Below are 18,488 nucleotides of genomic sequence, written 5' to 3' on the forward strand. Positions count from 1 at the left end.
GCCTAAACCAACATTTCATTATTTATTAAGACATCATTCTTTTTTTTTTGACCAAATCAATAAGGAGTTTCTGCTACCTAGCATCAAACAAAACATAGTAATGAGGAAAAAATCTGTCTTTTTAAAAAAAAACTGAATGCTTGAATTCTGACTCTTTTATGGTAAATATGAGCTGACAACGATTTATCCACAAGTTCACAAAAACTTCCAGAAATCAGCCACTCGTATTACAATAAAGAAACATTTTTATGTCCATTTATATTTATTTATAAACATACAGTGATGTAATAATAAATGCTATTGCATTAAAACATCAAATGAAACTATATTCTGAATAACGTTCAAGCTGAATAGGCTATTATACAATAAATACAGTACAGATGCAAAAAGGTTTCCATTCCCCTATTGTCCTATTAAAACGCTCTGGGACAAGAGCTTGGACTCATAGTTCCTGCTATAAAAGAGTCAACATGGATTTTACACATTAGCTAAATAAGTGCTAAAAATAGAAAAAAAAAATACAGTCGGAAAAAAAATCTTAAAAATACTGCGGTTCAGAGAAAGTGAGAGATGACTCCAGAGGTGAAGCCAGTTTAAGCACAAGGAGATATAGGCCGGTTTGCATTCATACAGCAAATCATTTGGTTTTAAACATGCATTTTTTTCAACATACCCAAAACAAATTAGGAAGCTCTTAACAAGTCTTAAATTTGGAGGTGGCAGGAGTTTAAACCAACTGAACATTGCACAAGTGAAGCTTCTGCTGGTATGTATTCATATTACCTCTGCTGACAACAGATGTTTCAGATACTACAGATGTTTCAGTTTCAACTTTTTTTCAGGTGCATAAATGAACGGTACAGCTGAGAAATTATCAAAACAAGTCTGATTCTCACACATTCAATATCAAAAACATTCAAAACTGAACCCTTATTCGCCCTGTCATGTGGAGTACACATGGTTTTTATTTTGCTTTTTTTATTTGATCATTTACAATTACAGAAAACAAGGCGATCAAACAGAAATTATGATATCAAGTACTGTATAATTAAAAGAAAATAAACAGTAATGATTAAGGAGATGATAAAATAATGTAGTTGAACTTTCTCACCTTTCCTAGTTTTATTCTGACCAAATCACTCTTAGCGAAAATTGAAAATAGTGGGGAAATAAGAAGCACTCATCTGACGCTTTTTTTCCTGCATCCTTTCACTGTCCTAAGGCACATTACAGTGTTGGCTAAACAAGACAGACTGAATAAAACCATCTGCTGCAACCAACAGCTCAAAACAAGCTCACAACTTTGTTATTGCCTTCAATATCAGCCTGAATCTGTTCTCATTTTTAATTTGAACCTAATCTCATTCTCCATAGAAAAGCTCTTTTAAAAATAAATTTTTATATGTATTTGAATTCCTAAATATGTTTTTTTTTTTTTTTTTACTTTATTACAGTTTCCCAATTGTGTATTTACATTTTACTGTGTTATTTACCTGAAGGGGAAATACTTTGTATTAACTTCCATATTTAAAAAAAAAATAACATGAAAAACAAACCAACATAAATCTTTAAACTGTAATTAATTGCATCACGTCTTTTTTATCTCATCTGTAATAAGAAAAATTAATACTATTTTTTCCAGTATGTAAAGTGGTCTGAAGCACTGTGTTGGTGAGCTCTATGTGTTGTCTTTTCAACATGGCTGCCGCCTTAGAACAAACTCGCTGCACAATGAAGCACGCTTTGTGGATGGATGAGGCCCAATAGAATTCAGACTTCACTCATGTAGCAGATGACATGAACACAGAGAATATATGTTTTTGATTTAAACATTTATCAGTCCCCTGATCCCTATTTGGCCCAAATGATAGATCTTCAGTGGTCACAGAGCTGCGGTGGAAGCATACATCCCAACAGGCTGCGGAGGACGTGATTGGTGGCTAATCTGGTTAAAACGAGGATGAGGCTTTCTTCTGCAAACCTTGTGCTTTTTTTCACTGCATCACAATGTGGTCGGCTGTCCAGCGGCTTTAGAGAAAAGACAAAAATAAAATAAAATAGAATGAATAAGAGTGTGAAATTTCGAACAAAAGGCTTTCAATTTTATTGTCCATTATTTTATTTCCTTGTGATGCCTCATGGGGTCTGACTTGTTTATTAAAGGGCATATTGTGCAGATTTGATTTTGCATTTTTTTTTATAAATCACACGTCACACATCGAAAACACTCAAAGAATGTTGTAATCTTAACATTTTAGAAAGAAATAGGGAAAAAAAAACAAAATCTATGACCAGATTTTAAATATGTACACAAGTAGACAGTGTATATCCTTTTTTTTTTATCATAATATTTGCTAATATTAGTTGCGGCAACATATAGGGGTGACAAAATCCACATACGTTCATTAATATTGCTGATTTGTATACAATTATGTATGGATAAATAGATGCCTAAAATCAGAAATGTTAAATTAGAAAAAAAGTTACAAGCAATTGGTTAAAATGGAGACAGGAATCTCTATGGAAAACTTACATCGGGAACGGATGTAGCATTGGTTGCAGTTGAGGAGGCCATTTCTTATCCGGACATCTGTCCCTGTGGTTGTGTCGCCTAACTGTCCTTTACACACCCCGCACTAACAAAGAGACAGGTGAGGAGAAGACAGGAAATATATTTTATCCATTGAATAATACCACAAGATACATAAACAGGATCAGTGTTTTGATTTAGGCCATTGATGCTCCTTCAGCGTAACCTCAGTTAATGTGTTTGAAGCAGATTACTTGTCTAAAGAACAGAAGAACCAGAAGGGAAAAACTCTATATCAGCTCTGTAACACATTCTGTTTTCTTAAAAGACATCTTTACATTTATACTACAATATTTACCCACATTGTATAAAAAGAAAAATGAACGTTTGGATCTGTATTAAAAGGGTAATTAAAAAGATATTGAGAGTTAAATGGGGACATCCATGGATGTTTTTTTCTTAATTTTTTTGTTATTTTGAATGCATTGTAAAGCAACTACTCATTTATAATAACCTAGCATAACAATATAAACTTTGAAAGAAAAAAAATCAGGTTGTTATAATTTCAAGATAAAGGTGAAGGAGTGTAGTTTGCAGGTGCTACACTGATTCTCTCAAGCGTGTAAGTATGAATACAATGGAAATGTGGAGTAATTCAACTATTTGGGAGGGAGACACATTCAGTGTCCCAGCAATGACCAGGTTTAGCTGTGAGCGGAGTCTCAATCCCAGAACAAAAGGAATACATTCTGAAGATTTTTAAATCTTGCTAATGCAGTCTGGGGCAAGATTTTAAAGCTAGGATAGATTTCGGTACGATGAAAGAAAATGTTTGACCATCATGGCTGCTGCTTAATTTGGAGGTTAAAGAGGGAGGCTTGGATGCCTGAGAAGAAAATCCAACATGTTATGAGCAACAGTGGCCCTTTGTTGTTGAATGTATGGCTGCAGGAGGAATTAGTCAAAAAATCACTGCACAATGAGGAAGAAGTATCATTTGGGGAATGTGCAGGCATTAGCCAGGAAGTTAAAGCTTGTGATAAGAATCTCACAAAAATTGACCCAGGTCATTTGGCTTAAAAGGCTACAGAACACTATACATATTTGAGCTAATTTCTTAATATTTCAATTGTTTATTCAGTAAAAATGATTTCAATAACCTAAACCAGGAAAGGTTTAGACCTATGTCTTTTGATGTAGTGGTTCAATCCACCTTCTCCACCAGTGGAGTTAATTTCTGGATCAGTTTTGTTTTGTTCACATCTGACCAAAGTATCTTCTTGCTTTCCATCTCCCTCATTTTGCTTGAAGAAAAATTAATATAATATTTCTTTTAGCTATTTTTAGGGAGGTCTTTTCCACCACTCTTTGGTAAATGTCAGTTCATGACTAGCAGTTGTGTCACCAGGCTTCCCCACCTGAGCTGTGGATCTCTGCAGCACTTAACTGTAAGAGATACCAACGTTTTTGAAAAAGAATCTATAAAAAAGAAGAAAAATAAAATTGTGTTGGTCTGTCTCATAAAACCCACCTAAAATAACAAAAAAGATTTCATGTTGTAATGTCCTAAATGAAAAAAACAAACAAACAAAAAAACACAAACGTCTATAAGGCACAGGAAAAAAGCAAGATTTTCTTCAGTACAACAATTTATTTAACATTATTTTCAGTAGGTAGAAAAGAGAAAGGTTTGAATCTGTATGGGTAAATAACTAAACCTCATGTGATGAATCACCTCTTGTGTACAAACCTTGAAGCAGTGGATGTGAAAGTAGAGGCTTAGTGTCTCTATGATCATGGCTGCTCCCTTTCCTAGAGGCTGTCCGCAGCTGGAGCATAGCTTCCTCCCACTGACAGACCTGCACAAGGCAGAAAGTTAAGACTGATATGTAGTCTTTTTGCACTATGCATGGAAAAAACTATTTTCCTGTGAACAAATCATAACCGTTTTATTCAGTATATTCCTTGTCTTGGTATGTTAATGACACCTTATCATATGTGAGTCCTGAAAATTCAAGTTACTTGAAGGCTAAGGCAAGGCAAGTTTATTTGTATAGCACAATTTAGTACGAGGACAATTCAAAAGTACAAAATTAAACACTAAAAATAAAAGCAGAATAAAAGCAACTGAAGGTAAAAGCATGGTAAAATGATAAAAGCTAGAATATCTGTTACAAAGGTTGTGACTTTGGTCCAGATAAACACTTATTTATCGGAAACCTCTAGCTTCAAATAAAGAGTAAACCTAAACCTTTGCCTCTCCTTTCATCTTTTCTGTTTAAAATTCCAGGCAGGTTGCAGGGCTGCTACTGCTGCAGTGCTACATGTTATGAGATGGGTGGAGATAAATAAAGGTGGGGGTGGGGAGTAAAGCAGAAAATGACAATGCAGAAATGAACTGCGCAGTTTCTTCTCCTCTTTGTGGGCTCTGTTGTGCTGCGGTACCTGTTGGGCGGTGGGGGTAATGTGTCTGGTTCTGATGGACATGATGCGATGGGCTTTGATGAGCCGCGTCCTTTATCATTATCAGTGGGGCTGCACCTGGAAATGAACAGCAACTTGCAACATGATGATGACTCCCAGATACAGCAAAATGATTGGACAGCACAGACAGATGATGACCAATCCAAACCCAACACACAATGGACAGTTTTGGAAGATCCAAGGTGATGTTTTCTTTAAATATAAAATACTTAACATGTTTTTTTAATGAAAAACGACTCACCAAAAATGTTATTCAAAAACATTCTCATAATAAAAAAAATAAACTTTATTTGCTGAAAGAGACCATGGAGGAAAATGAAGGCAACAGATGCCACCTGCTGGTCATTTGTGGTTATCACAATAACGTTTCCTGATTTGCTCATTTAAAAGTGTGACTGCAAAGCAAAAAGAATAGCCACATTTTCTCAAAACTAAAGGATGTTTATGAAAATTATGAAATGATTAGTATATAAAAACTACATGACAATAACAATAACAGAAGCCAGACACCAGTGATTTTATCCCAATCTCAAATATTTACAAACCTTCTCTCTCCTGCTGACCGACTGGGTCTGGTGCTATCGGTAGCGGGAGCTGATTGCTTCTTATCTGGCGTTGAGCATTTGGCTGATGTAGTAGGAAGCGTTTGGCTTTTGGGAATACTTTGAGCAAGTTTTTCTGCCTGACTGCTGCTCTGGCTCACCATGCTGAAGATGAAAGAAAGAAAAACACAGCAACTAATAATTGATCATAGTTCTGTCTGTCTGTATTCAAAGCCTGGTTCCAGATATTTCCATAATAAACAAAACCACACAATTCAGAATGGTTTCAAATATTTCAAAGAAAATAAACTATCATTGATACTGACCAAAAATCACTTAAACATGCTTGTCTAAAAATAAAATTTTGATAACAATTCCTTGGTATACTTGACAATTAAAGTAAAAACTTCCATATAAGCTTGGCTATAAGACAATTGGAGCAAACTTTGACAAATCAATGATCTTAGTTTTACTGTGAGCTTTTTCACTGCTTCAAACAAAACAACTAAATCTCCTCTTCTCAGGCGCTGTCCACATACCTTCTGCCAGTATTCATGCTGTCGTCAGCAGTGCTGATGTCACTAGTTCTGTCGTTTTCTCTCATTTTCCTCTCTGCACTCTCAGTGCTTCCTCTCTGTACATGAAGCAACAGTCAGTTGATTAGCTGATAAAATGTCTATTGCTTATATTCAATAAGCTAAATATATTTTTAATACAAGATATACATAAGTAAAAGCAACTAAGTGGTATTAGCTCTGGTCCCACTGCAAAAAGTAAAATGATTAGAAAATTAATCCCAAAAGTGTCATGCATTTTATTCATCCCCCATAGTCAGTCCCTTGTAGATCCTTATTTCAGTCCACTGACAGCTGTGATTTCATCTTAAAGTAAAATTTGTATTTTATTTGAAAACCAAAGTTCCAATATCTGTGGAAGAGATGCTTGGAAGGAGTCCAGTGTAAAGTTTCCAAAGTCAGTGATAATATGGAATAACTTCCGAAGACCACAAAGTAGCCATCGACTGCAACATTGTAAAAAAACCTTCCAGTTCCTGAGCTGAAAGGCTTTATGTAGACACTGATTTTATTTTCCAGCAGCTACTTTTCTCTACTAACAGTGCCAAAAGTACCAAAAGCTGGCCAATTGATGTCACTCTGATTTACTGAGCAGTAAAATGCTCTGACATGAACCCACAGGAAATTTGTTGTTAAGAGAAGGATCAAAGACACAAGAAACAACAATGTAGATTATCTGAAGGCTGCTTTTAAAGAAATCAGTGTTTTGTTTTTTTGAGTTTTTATGGCACTAGTGACTTGTTTTTCTGACAGGAAAGGGAGTACGAGAGGGGGGGGGGGGACATGCGATGGACCACAGGTTGGATTCGAACCCAGGTTGAGGACTAAGGGCTCCGTATTAACCACTGTGCCACCTGCACGTCCCAGAAAATTGGTACTTGAATTAGAACTACAGGGTGATCACTGTCATGCCACACCTCAATAATGCATTAATTTATGCAAAATTGGATTCAACTCAGAAACTCTATTGATCCCAACTGGAAAGTAGATGTACTAATCCATTTTTTTTTTTCTTTGAGTTGTTGTTGACGACTGTAGGTAGGAAAGCATCTTTTCTAGCTTTCTCTCTTGCACCTTATCTGAAGAAGCCTCTGACTAAAGACACTCTGTAGTTGAAGTCTGATGAAGAGGATATTAATGGTTGTCCATACTGTTCTTCGTTTTATGAAGCATTGGTTGTGAAATAATCCTCGCAAGTTTCAGAAATCTTCCTAGAATGGAACCAGTCTTTTTATTCGCTTGCTGATTTTTTAAAGTAATTTGCTCTGATGCTGTCACCCCAGTAACAGCAACAGTGATTTCTGATGGTAGAAGGTATTATACTCTCCACAACAGACTTACAGAAGATATGCAGCATCTTGCTGCTAAACCGAAGAGACTAAGCTTCTTCAACATAGAGTCTGCTCTATCCCTTCTGTGAACAGCTTCACAGTTGTCTCCAGTACAGTCTGTTGTCTAGGAAAACACTGGCATATTTATACTCCTTATCTGATTTCTTATCTGATGATGTTAATAACATTTGACTTTTTCCTGCTTTTTCGGAAATCTAAATCTTCCTTATTGGTTCAAATTTAAGATCAAATCATTTCGTTTTCACACCATGGCACAGAGAAGTTCAGCAGCTCCATGTACTCAGGTTCTTGTCCATCCCTGATGCACCCAATGATTGCAGTCGTCTGAGAATATCTGCAGATGACATGACTCTGTCTGGTACTGGAAGTTAGAGGTGTACAGAGTAAAAAGAAATGGGGAGAGTACTATCCTCTGTTGTGCTCCTGACTACTTGATTAGACAATGGACCATTCAGTCTCACAAACTGCAGTCTGTTTTTCAGGTCGTGTTTGATCACTGTGATTATTGGGGCTTCCACCTGAGTCTTTTGGAGTTTCTGGCAAATGACAGTGGGTTTGTTAAAGCACACGTACAATATGATGGCATCTTCAACTCCAGCTTAACCGTGATATGCAAACTACAGGGGACCCTAACATCTGCTTGTTTTGTTTACTCAGGTGGATCAACAGCAGTCTCTCTAAGACCAAAATGATGTGAGAAGCAAATCTGTAGTCATTCATAAATCAGACTGTTGGCTGGGTTTCCTTTGGTACTGAGACAAGGCAGGGGGCTTTCTCATTACTGGAAATATCTTCTGGGTCACGTTAAGCCTCTTCACTTGACATTGAGAGACAGATGAAAGGCGGATGGAGCAGCAATATCTTTGGATTTGGTATACAAGTAAACAGAGACAGAAGGATTTAATGCAGAGGTGGAAGATGACACATTTGGGTTGTGAGAGGGAAGTTTTGGGTAAAAGGAGGGTTGGATGTCTATTTGAATGTGGGCAGGGGTTGTTTCTGAAGTGAACCTAATGAAGGTATTCACTTCAATGACTCTGCCCAGACTTCCACCTGTCTGATCCACCCTTTGCTTAGCCCTGTGATCTTCTTCATTTCTGATCATACAATTCTGATAATGTTCTACTAGAGCTCACTCTCCAGCTTCTTTCTGTAAGCCTCCTTGCTTTTTCTTACCTTTATCTCAAGTTGCTTCTTTATACTAATCAATAATTCCCTGTCTCTCTCCATGAAGGCTCTTTTTTCTTCTTAAGCAATTCATTCAGATCACTGGAAATCCACGTTTAATGCTTGGATAGCATCTATAACATATCTGGGGGATAGTGTTATCTACACAGAAGTTTATTTAGTCTGACACACTCAGTCACTGCATTAATATTTTTGCCATGTGGCTGACAGTTCATCCCAGTAGCTCCTGTAGCCTCAAAGGCACCTTGCAGGGTGTGTTCAGCTTCCTGTGACCATATTCCTAAAGTTATCTTTAATTTAAGTAGGTTATCCCTTATAAAGGGGCTAATACTGTGAGCAGAGAAAAAACATGTTTTGATTTAATTTCCAAAAAGAAGACATACTTTAGAAATTTACAATGCCTTGACTTTTGCATAGGACAAACACAAAGTTTTCCTTTTCTCTGGTACAGCAACTGACCAACTCTTGGAACACTGGCACACTTAAAACCATCAGCTTTTGCCACAAATGCATTTAGCATTTGCAGCTTAGCAACAACAGATTCAATGACATCACCCACTGTGTTGCCAACAGCAGAAGGTGGAATATAAACTGTTGTATAAACAATACTAGGTGAATAATATGGATGAAAACGTATTGTTTATTATATGGGGTGCAGAAATAAAACTAAAATGTCTTGGGTGAAACCCTCTGTTGTTTCCAGTGCCTGTTGTAGCAGTGCCAATCCATCTCCCTTAGGTTTCAACCTCTGTTTGCCTAGCAAAGAGAGACTTGAGTCTGGGACATAATCCTGGAGCAACAACTCAGTGAAATACATTATACTGCAAGGCCTGGCCAATATTCTGCCTGGGCTTTTGCTAAGGCTTGGAGGTTTTCTATTTTATTTTTTTTTTAATAATCTTATCTTTTGTTTATAATGATTATTGGAAAAGATGGCTTCAATTTTCTTCTCCCCATTCTTCTGCTTGCTCCTGCTCTGCATCCTCAAGGTCTCCACGGCCCAACCAAATGTTGCATCCATCACAGATGAACATTCAATTTAAGTGTGACATTTCTTGTCTTATATATCATATCTTAAGTGATCTTACATAATGTTTACATTTTTTTAAACAATAAACTTTGGGTTTTTATTATCTCTAGGTCATAACAACTAGAAATGCAGGAAATTAGGGCTTGAAGTGTTTAACTTTATGTGTAATAATTCTATGTACTGTATGGGTTTTACTTTCTGAAATGTGTAATCAAAAATTTCAAACCTTTTAAAGATATTCCTATCTTTTGAGATGGATCTGTATGTACAGCCTTCTTTTGGCCCATTACGTAAAAATGTGAAGTACCTTTGTAAAGCAAATGAAGAAATGGGTAAACAAATTGATAATACAGAGAATATAATTAATAAGTTACTCACAGACTGCCTCTCCAGTAGCTCTTGTTTTCGTTCCCAATCTGCCAGCGAACGGACAATCGTGTCCTCTGGCTCAGAGGTGGAGGAGAGGCCCCCTCGGCTGGGGGAGGGCAGGGCTGAGGAGCGGGGTGTTAAAGGCATTACAGTTTCTTCCAGTATCTTACGCTCCTATTGAGGAGGGGGAGAAAAGAGCAAACCAAACACTGACATAAACATAGAAAACAATACGCTTTTACAAACTCTTTTTTCTTATTATTTCACAAATCAAAGGGCAAACATGTTCCCTCCAGTGGAAACACACACCTCCTCATTATACTTCCTTTCTTCCTCCACCACCTCCCTCTGTGCTTTCTCCCACTCCTCCTTCAGTTTCTCCTGCTCACGCTGGTACTTCTCCTGTTACCACAGCAACAGACACATGACATACAGCACATAGCCTAAGCATAAAAAACTGAGCTGTCTGCAGGTGGATGTTTGGCTGAAAAAAGGGAAAGGACCTACAGCTGCAACAGCCATCGTTTTTTCAAAAATGTTTTTTTCAGCTTTCTAAGTCTGATGATTTTCTGAGATAATCCAAACCAGAAATAAAGAAAATAAATACACAAAATAAAACTTTTATTCTGAAACACCACGTTTCTTTGCATCGTTCAGATATGTAGCCATTAAACATAAACATCAAAATAATAAAAAGGAGCAAAACCACGGCACAACATTGAAAAAAATCTAAAGCATGCAGAGATGTTAAGCATGGAGTTCCTTCACAATTGCTGTTTTAACAAGATTTTTTTATATTTTTCATAGGTTTTGATGGCACTTCCAGAGAGAACAAAGCATCTCTCTCTTCATGCAAATTTGTGTAGGAACCTCAGAAGATTGCAGTTGGAAACTAAAGAGATAAGGGATATAACATCTATAGAAGAGATGGAGCACAGAGAGAAAAAACACAAAACAATGAGGAGGGTGGTGATCACGTGTATCAGGCTTTCGTCAATATGAGTGCATCTCCTCACTACAACAATAAAGGAGCGTTATCTCATTAGCTGAGGAGGGAGAGAGTGACAGAGGCAGCAACAACAGGGCATTGGACAATTTGCCTTGAATGTGCATGAAATGCAGACTGTGCTACAGGATGGCCAAAGCATTGGGTTCTTCCACTGTGCAAGCTCGCCATCTAGTGGTTAAACTGAACATAAAGGGGTTGAGCTTTGTTTAATAAATATGCGAGGGAAGAAACAGCTATAGAATGCATTAGGTCTTTCTGTAATGTTTATTAGATGCATTTTTTTTTTAAGTGAAGTAGTAAACAAAAATCCTGGAATAAAAAGGAACCAACACAGAACTAAACAAATGAACTAAAACAAGGCACATCTGATGAATCAGATCCTTGGAGATATTTACTATGTTAACCTGGATCTATTTAAGAATTCTGATTCAAGTTATCTCAATTTAATAAGCACCAAATGGGGAAACCAAGTCCTCCTAAATAGAAACTTATGTCTCTGAACAACCTGTGTAAACAGTTGCATAGGCCAAACAAAAATGGATGGATGGATATAACTTGTAGACATTGGATGCATAATTAAAGAAAATACAAAAAGAATTCTATGTTCTTATTTATTTTCCCATGCCATGCTTTTGTATGAAAATCTGCAAACTAATTAAATCAAATTCTGCTTCTTAAAGGGCTCAGTAAAAACCTTTCTACCTCAGACTCAGCCTGTTGTGCTCCGCCTACAAAGCTCCTAAGCAAACTGAAATCCTGTCCTTGCACACTCATGCGCCATGCTGTACCCTTTGTGGGTTTCCGTGTACCTGCAGCATGCGCTCCTGCTCTTGCTGCCACCTTTCCTGACGCTTTCGCTCCTCATCTGGGTCCCAAGACCAGCGGTCTCCCCGCCTGGTCTGGGACAACACCGGGACTGAGACCTGATAGGCCCACACACATGTACATACAAGTTAACATGCATAAACACACCACATACATGCATACATCAACATCCACGCACAGCCCATTCACAAAAAGACAGACCCAAATGTGCGCACGCATTCACCACAGAAAAAGAAAAGAAGGGAAGAGACAGAAATATTTGGTCTACCACAACAGCACTACTCCATTGCTAGCAGAAGAATGCCTACTAAGGAGAGAGAAGACAGAGAAAGAGAGATGGAGGTGAATATAAAAGGAAAAAAAGCAGTCTCAGCCATCAACTGGAGCATCATCATCCGGCATGCTACACCACAGCTCCATATGATCTTTTCTAATTAGCTCAGTATCATTCAGGGCGACACGACAAACCAAAGGCTTAGTTAAAAAGGAGCAAAGGAAAAAGAAAATCTAAGAACAAAATATAGAGTTTCATTAGGATATAATGTGATGGGACTGTTTCAGAATTGCTTAATTTACCTTTGGGATCAATAAAGTAGTAGTAGATCTGAAGTGAATTAAAATTAATTTATGTAATGTAAAAAATAAAATAAAATCAGTTATATGTAGATTTAGAGACTAAATAGTTTACGTCTGATTGACTATTTCATGTTTTTAACTGTTGGCAGTATTGAATAAATGCACCAACCCAACAGGTTAGTTGACCAGAAAAGCTCAAAACAATGAGTAAAAAAAAAAACATTCACAAACATACAAACATTGGAAATCAGGGACATTAATAAATAATCTATATAAAATTGAATATACAGCTTATATGTATGAATTATTTAGTAAATAAGTTTGTTTTCAAGAATTGTGATTGCAGCCATTTTGAAATGCTTAAGAGGCTCATTTTCTCTTTCACAACTGAAAATACAAAGAAAACTAATCAAAAAAACACAATTGACCAATAACCTAACTTTATTTGAAAAAAGAAAACACAAAAGATTGTGCAAAACCACAGTTCCCACAAATATTACAGGATTGAGAACTTTCTAGAACAAAGACAATGGACTGAAGGTCACAAAGAAACTGGAAGTTGACTGAGTTTTTAATCTTTAAATGCTTTTAAATTGAAAGTGAAAGAATTTGAAGCAGCCTCAATGATCTGTAATTGTTTTACTTGATATTTTTTTTATGTACCTGTCATTTAATTTATTGTATCTCTGTTTATTATGTAACTTTGCTGCCTCTTGGCTAGGACTCCCTTAAAAAAAGAGGTTTTTAATCTCATTTGGATTAAAAATTCATAAAAATAGATTTTTTCCTGGTTAAATATAGGTTAAATAAAAAAAAAAAAAAGGCAGTTCAGCAACATATTTTACTCACGTTTCCATGTTGATTCTTCTTGGAATCGTCTGTAAAATTGTGAACCAAGACAAAAAAAAAAAATGAAAATCAACATTCATTAAGAATACAAACTAATTTAGTTCCTTGAAACACATTTCTATAAAATATCAAGCACTGGTTCGAAAATCAGAGAGAAAATAAGAATGAAATGACAGTTTAACAGCTTCAAAATGCTTTTTACAAGGCTATACATTTATATAGTATATAGCGTGTTTCTTGGTAACCCAAATAAAGTTGTTTCAAGGCTAAAGTAGAAGCTGCAGAAAAAAGCTCCTCCAGTAAAGGGTTAGCTTTGAAAAAAAACATAGAGGGTTAGGGTCTGAAATAGAATGAAAGAAGGCTCATTAGCTTTGTGTTTATTGGGCCTTAAAATTGACTAAATGACCCAGTGAACATCCTAAGTATCGTTAGAGGTCTATAACATTGCAGATCATAAACTTAACTAAACAGTTTCAAATAAAGCAGGACACAAAATTGTTAAGATTGCCATTAAGTGTAGCATCAGCAAGTTTCCTACTTACAAAGCTTATTTTAGGTGTAATAATATTCTTCTGTAATGAAAGATGAATAATGTTAATCCTTGTTTTAGGTGCAAATAAGCCACCTGTTATCGAGACGAAAGTTTAGTATGTTAGAGTTTAGTATGAATTTAGCAGTTGAGGTACCTGCACGTTTATAAGTAAGTCAGATGCGGACAAACATGTGATTACAAACAGGATGTTTTCAAAACTTGATTACAAATCTACAATATTTTATGTTTAACCCAGCAAGGTTGTAGAAAGAGACTGATAAGCCGAAAAAAGTTTTTCTCCCTCATTTATAAAATGTTAAAAAATGAATGGAGCAGAAGTTGCAACTACTGTAGTTGGTTTTGACTTAGCTCTTAGGGTAATGGGAAGCCTTAACACCAGTATGGTACTGTGGTAGGGGGACCTCCATGAACACAGAGGTTTACCTGGCGGAGCGAAGAATTCCCAGCGTGACTTAGGGTTGCTGGAGGTCTGCAGGGACCTCACACTGATTTCAAACTCTAGAGCAAAATGATGAAAATATGTGGACGGAAGGAAAACAAGGAACATGGGAAGGAAGGAAAAGAGGGAAGGAAATAATGAGGCAAAGGACAGATGTGAAAAACAGGAGCTGGGGAGGACAACCTGAGACTTTGAAAAGTCAAACCAGGGATAGTTTTGTACTTTTACTTATGAGCTGTTGGAGTAGAGGTTCGACTGAACTATAATTAGTCATTCCTATAATTAGGTTAAAATATTTGCTTTTTGAAGGGATCTTTAGTCTGCTCAAAATGGACTAATTTCTGGTTGGTTTATGAAAATATATACATTGAGCATGTGTCAACTGAGATCAGTAATTTTATTTTGTAAAAGGAGAAAAAAAGCTGTGCTGAAAAGGTCAAGTAAAACAGCAAACAAAACTGACATGATAATCAGAACAAAAGAAAGGATGGAAAAGAAGCAGACGGCTCCATCACTGGATATTGAGACATAAATTCACCTGATGATACTTCTTTTTGAGGTATATATCCAAGCGATCCGGGTGCAGCTGAGGGCGGTGCCATCTCCATTCTCTGAAAAGACCCCTGACAGGAAGAAATTCTTACCTACAAGATGATACTAGATGACTCCTGATATGAGGGTCACTTAAAGGTAAAATTTATCTCACCATTGATGCTATAGCCTTATTTTTTATTGTATCAACCTCAGTTGGAAAAATCTGCTGTAGGTTCTCACTGGAAAGTTCAGTCTTCTCTGGTTTAGCTTGAGAAAGAGGAAACAAACAAAATTCTAAAGAATCCTAGCTTTAAACAAAAAAGGAAAACTATTTAATAAACCTGATGCTGATAAAGGCAACATAATAGCAGCACGCTGCTCATACCTGTAGTTGACTGCTGATGAACTGCTGGATAGGTCTTTTCTTCCTGTTGAGCAGCATCTGTCTGACCTCCTGCCTCCCCAAAGCTGTCCTCAGGCTGCCTTAACTCCTGTAATGGTCATAAACATGGTTTACTGTTTGATGGACTGAGTCAACATATACAAAGAGAAGTTTATAACACGTAGTATAAAACATAATTGTCAGATTAAAATCTAATTTTGAAGAAATGTTGCGAGATTTTAATCTTTCCCCAAACAGCACTTTTGAAAACTCAAGCAAAGAAAAAATAGATTTGCTCGATTCCATCACAAACAGGCAGTTTTAGATGAATGGTAAAAATAAACAAAAAAACAAACATCCCAACCCTAACCTCTGGAAGAGTAGTAGGCCGAATGGGAGATGATAAACACTCAGTGACATTCTCCTCTTTAAAATCTTCTGCAGCTGTGTTGTACGGTCGGTCGGTGTCCTTTGTTGACCCTTGACTTCGTCTTTCGGGGGTGGCTGGCAGACATCGAGCAGGTGAGGCATCTGATGAGGGAGCATCCAAAGTGCCATTTCCAGACAGGGATGGAGATGGCAGGAATAGGGGAGGGGATTCCCTTGCTTTAGACTCAGAATTATTTCCAATGTCGCCATTCACTCGTAGCAAACCATCCACCTGCATAACAACAGCAAACTTAAGAGTCCTGGACAATAACTTTCACACCATTATGACTCAAAAACTGCATTGTTTGTTTAGCCTCCATCCATCCATCCATCCATCCATCCATCCATCCATCCATCCATTCATTCATTCATTCATTCATTCATTCATTCATTCATTCATTCATTCATTCATCCATCCATCCATCCATCCATCCATCCATCCATCCAATGCTTTATCATGTATATGTTCCATCCATCCAATGCTTTATCATGTATATATTCACTTAGTCTTGTCTTGGAGTCTAACAAGCATTGGGCCTTCCTTGCTGTTCATCATCAATAGTTCACGTAAATCAAGGGTGTGTTCTATTCTGCTTCAAACACACTGAGGTAACTTCACTACCATAGATAGCTGATCTTGATAGGAATTTTATTGATTATTTTATTTATTTCAAAAATGCTTCTTTTGTAAATTATTATGAAATATTTTATAAAGTTGGTAAAGACCTCTACTATATAAGAGATATTGCTCATTTTTAGTCTGGCTCTAAAGGAACTGCACACCACTGAAAGTTATAATGATCTTTTAATGGCTTCTGCTGCAGGGAATTGTTTCATAATATTTTTACTGGGTCTCGGTGTAATACCATTTATTATTTATAGGGGGAGAACTTTTTTGTTATGGCAAACCAGTTCACTTCTAAGATTGCCTTTCTATCTTGTAGGAAAAGGTTAAGGCTAAGGATAAGGTTAAATACGGTCAGATTGTTATTAATGGTGGTGGTAATGACATGGTTAGATAAGAGGACATTACAATGAGTGATGCTGCTGTGTTCAAGTTTGCCAAAACAATGTCAGACTCAGTCTCTGAATTTCTCTGAGTATTTATGACATGTTTAGTCACGTCATCATTCAACCACTGGTTGTCTAGGTGGCGTCCTGAACACCATGTGGGCTACATTGATAATTTGTAAACCTTTTGCTTAAAACTTGGTCTGGTTCAAAGAGACGGCATCCAACCCACTTTGGATGGTGCAGCTCTTCTACCTGAGAATCTGGCCAACATTATTAGTCCTCCAAATCCCTGACAACCCAGGGTGCAGACCAGCAAACAGAGTTTTAGTTTAAGACACCTCTCTGCAGCTTCTCTACTGTTACCCACCCATTACTCCAGTCAGACAGGACCTTGCCACAACCAAAATCAAATAAGTTAGAAAAGAATCCTAAAGGAGTAAATCGCTCTCCAAAAAGTTAGTTAATTAATTGATCAGTGATAATCAAATTGATTGTTTTCTTACAGAAACCTGGCTGCAACAAGACATACAAAGTAGCTTTATTAACCGTTCTAGTTTATATTTGTAAAATGGCCCATGCATGATTTCTTTTCATTTCTCAATATAAAGCTTTATCATGTTGTTCTGTTTGTTTCCTTACATATGTTTGACTTTTAATATAAGCCACATAAACATAACCAACAAAATTTGGTTGCTAAATCATACAAAATACTGTATACCTCTGAATCAGATAAGCCTAAGATAAATAAAAACCTTAAATAAAATATTTTCCAAAAGCCCCAGTTCTTTCTCATTGTGAGTTTTTCTTCATTTTGTTATTAGCTGTTCATGGGCTCAAAATGCCCTGCTGGCCTTTTCTACAAAGAAGCCCTAATACATGTGTGAGGAGGTGGAGGTCCCACTGAGTGGTAACTTAAGACACAGGGCTGGAGTCGGGTGAATGCTGCCTCTCAGACGGCCCCCTTTTCCTCCTTCTCCTCATCGCTTCCTTTACAGCCTGTATGGGCACTCTTTGTCCGCTGGGAGCCCACTTCACATTGAGAGGGGTCCTACTTGTCGACTTCTTCAGTCAATAGCGAACAGAGACTGCATTCAAGCTGTGACTCCTGACAAGAATCTCCATGTGGATCTGGTAATATCATGCATATTCTTTGAAATGACACTAAACTATATAAATGAATTCTTGTGAATTTTTGCCAGAATAAAGGGAAATTCAAGACAGAAATTAAAATTAAATACTTCTTAAAAAAAGAGAAGTCTTTGGTTTTCATACAAATCAAGTCATTTTCATGACAGTTCTGTCAAGAGCAACAAGCCCAGGGATGTTACTTCCAGAACATTGGTAACATAAACCAATTAAAATGATAAACTTTTATAAAAAAAAAAAAAAGAAACAGAAAAAAAAATAAAATATAGAAAAAAATATATAATATAATGATATAAAATATCTGTCTGCATAAAATGTAACTGAACAATAGGTTATTTTATTAAAAAGGGAACTGTCATCAACCAAATCCTATAGCAATGATGGTGGCCGCATCATGGTCTGGGGTTACTTTTGGTCACATGGAAAAAAGATTTTTTATTAAAGTGGAAGACATTTTGAATATGCCATTCACTTTTTGGCTGAAACCCAAAGAGGCTGTTATTTTTTTACTGTTAGTGAAAGCATGCCTCCTAATCATGACATAAAGGAATTGGAATAGCTTAACAGCGTAGACATTCCATTTTACAAATCATCTGTTAAATTAACTATTTATGTGAACTGAACAATATTGATTTTACATTATTTTTGGATAAACATATAAA

At 36.6% G+C, this 18,488-nt stretch overlaps 1 protein-coding gene across 6 annotated transcripts in view; it reads right to left on the reverse strand.

Annotated features, from left to right (window-relative positions):
* Positions 1-243: 243 nt before the first annotated feature.
* LOC119798542 (LIM and calponin homology domains-containing protein 1-like) overlaps positions 244-18,488 on the reverse strand; it is a 107,445-nt gene continuing 89,200 nt past the window's right edge. For 4 of the 6 annotated variants that reach the window (XM_038308057.1, XM_038308078.1, XM_038308084.1 and 1 more), the window contains 14 exons: positions 15,608-15,898; positions 15,241-15,346; positions 15,028-15,122; positions 14,860-14,944; positions 13,330-13,358; positions 11,889-12,002; positions 10,380-10,472; positions 10,080-10,244; positions 6,096-6,190; positions 5,560-5,721; positions 4,976-5,071; positions 4,281-4,389; positions 2,534-2,636; positions 244-2,028 (listed from right to left, as the gene is read on the reverse strand). In XM_038308057.1, coding sequence (XP_038163985.1) covers positions 2,003-2,028; positions 2,534-2,636; positions 4,281-4,389; positions 4,976-5,071; positions 5,560-5,721; positions 6,096-6,190; positions 10,080-10,244; positions 10,380-10,472; positions 11,889-12,002; positions 13,330-13,358; positions 14,860-14,944; positions 15,028-15,122; positions 15,241-15,346; positions 15,608-15,898 — 1,569 coding nt within the window. In that variant the 3' untranslated portion in view covers positions 244-2,002. The remainder of the gene's footprint in view (positions 2,029-2,533; positions 2,637-4,280; positions 4,390-4,975; positions 5,072-5,559; positions 5,722-6,095; positions 6,191-10,079; positions 10,245-10,379; positions 10,473-11,888; positions 12,003-13,329; positions 13,359-14,859; positions 14,945-15,027; positions 15,123-15,240; positions 15,347-15,607; positions 15,899-18,488) is intronic. The other 2 variants (XM_038308066.1, XM_038308073.1) reach the window with 2 other exon arrangements.

Source organism: Cyprinodon tularosa, unplaced genomic scaffold (genome assembly GCF_016077235.1).
Source record: "Cyprinodon tularosa strain WSP-4 unplaced genomic scaffold, ASM1607723v1 ctg117, whole genome shotgun sequence".
In the NCBI taxonomy this organism is placed as follows: Eukaryota; Metazoa; Chordata; class Actinopteri; order Cyprinodontiformes; family Cyprinodontidae; genus Cyprinodon; species Cyprinodon tularosa.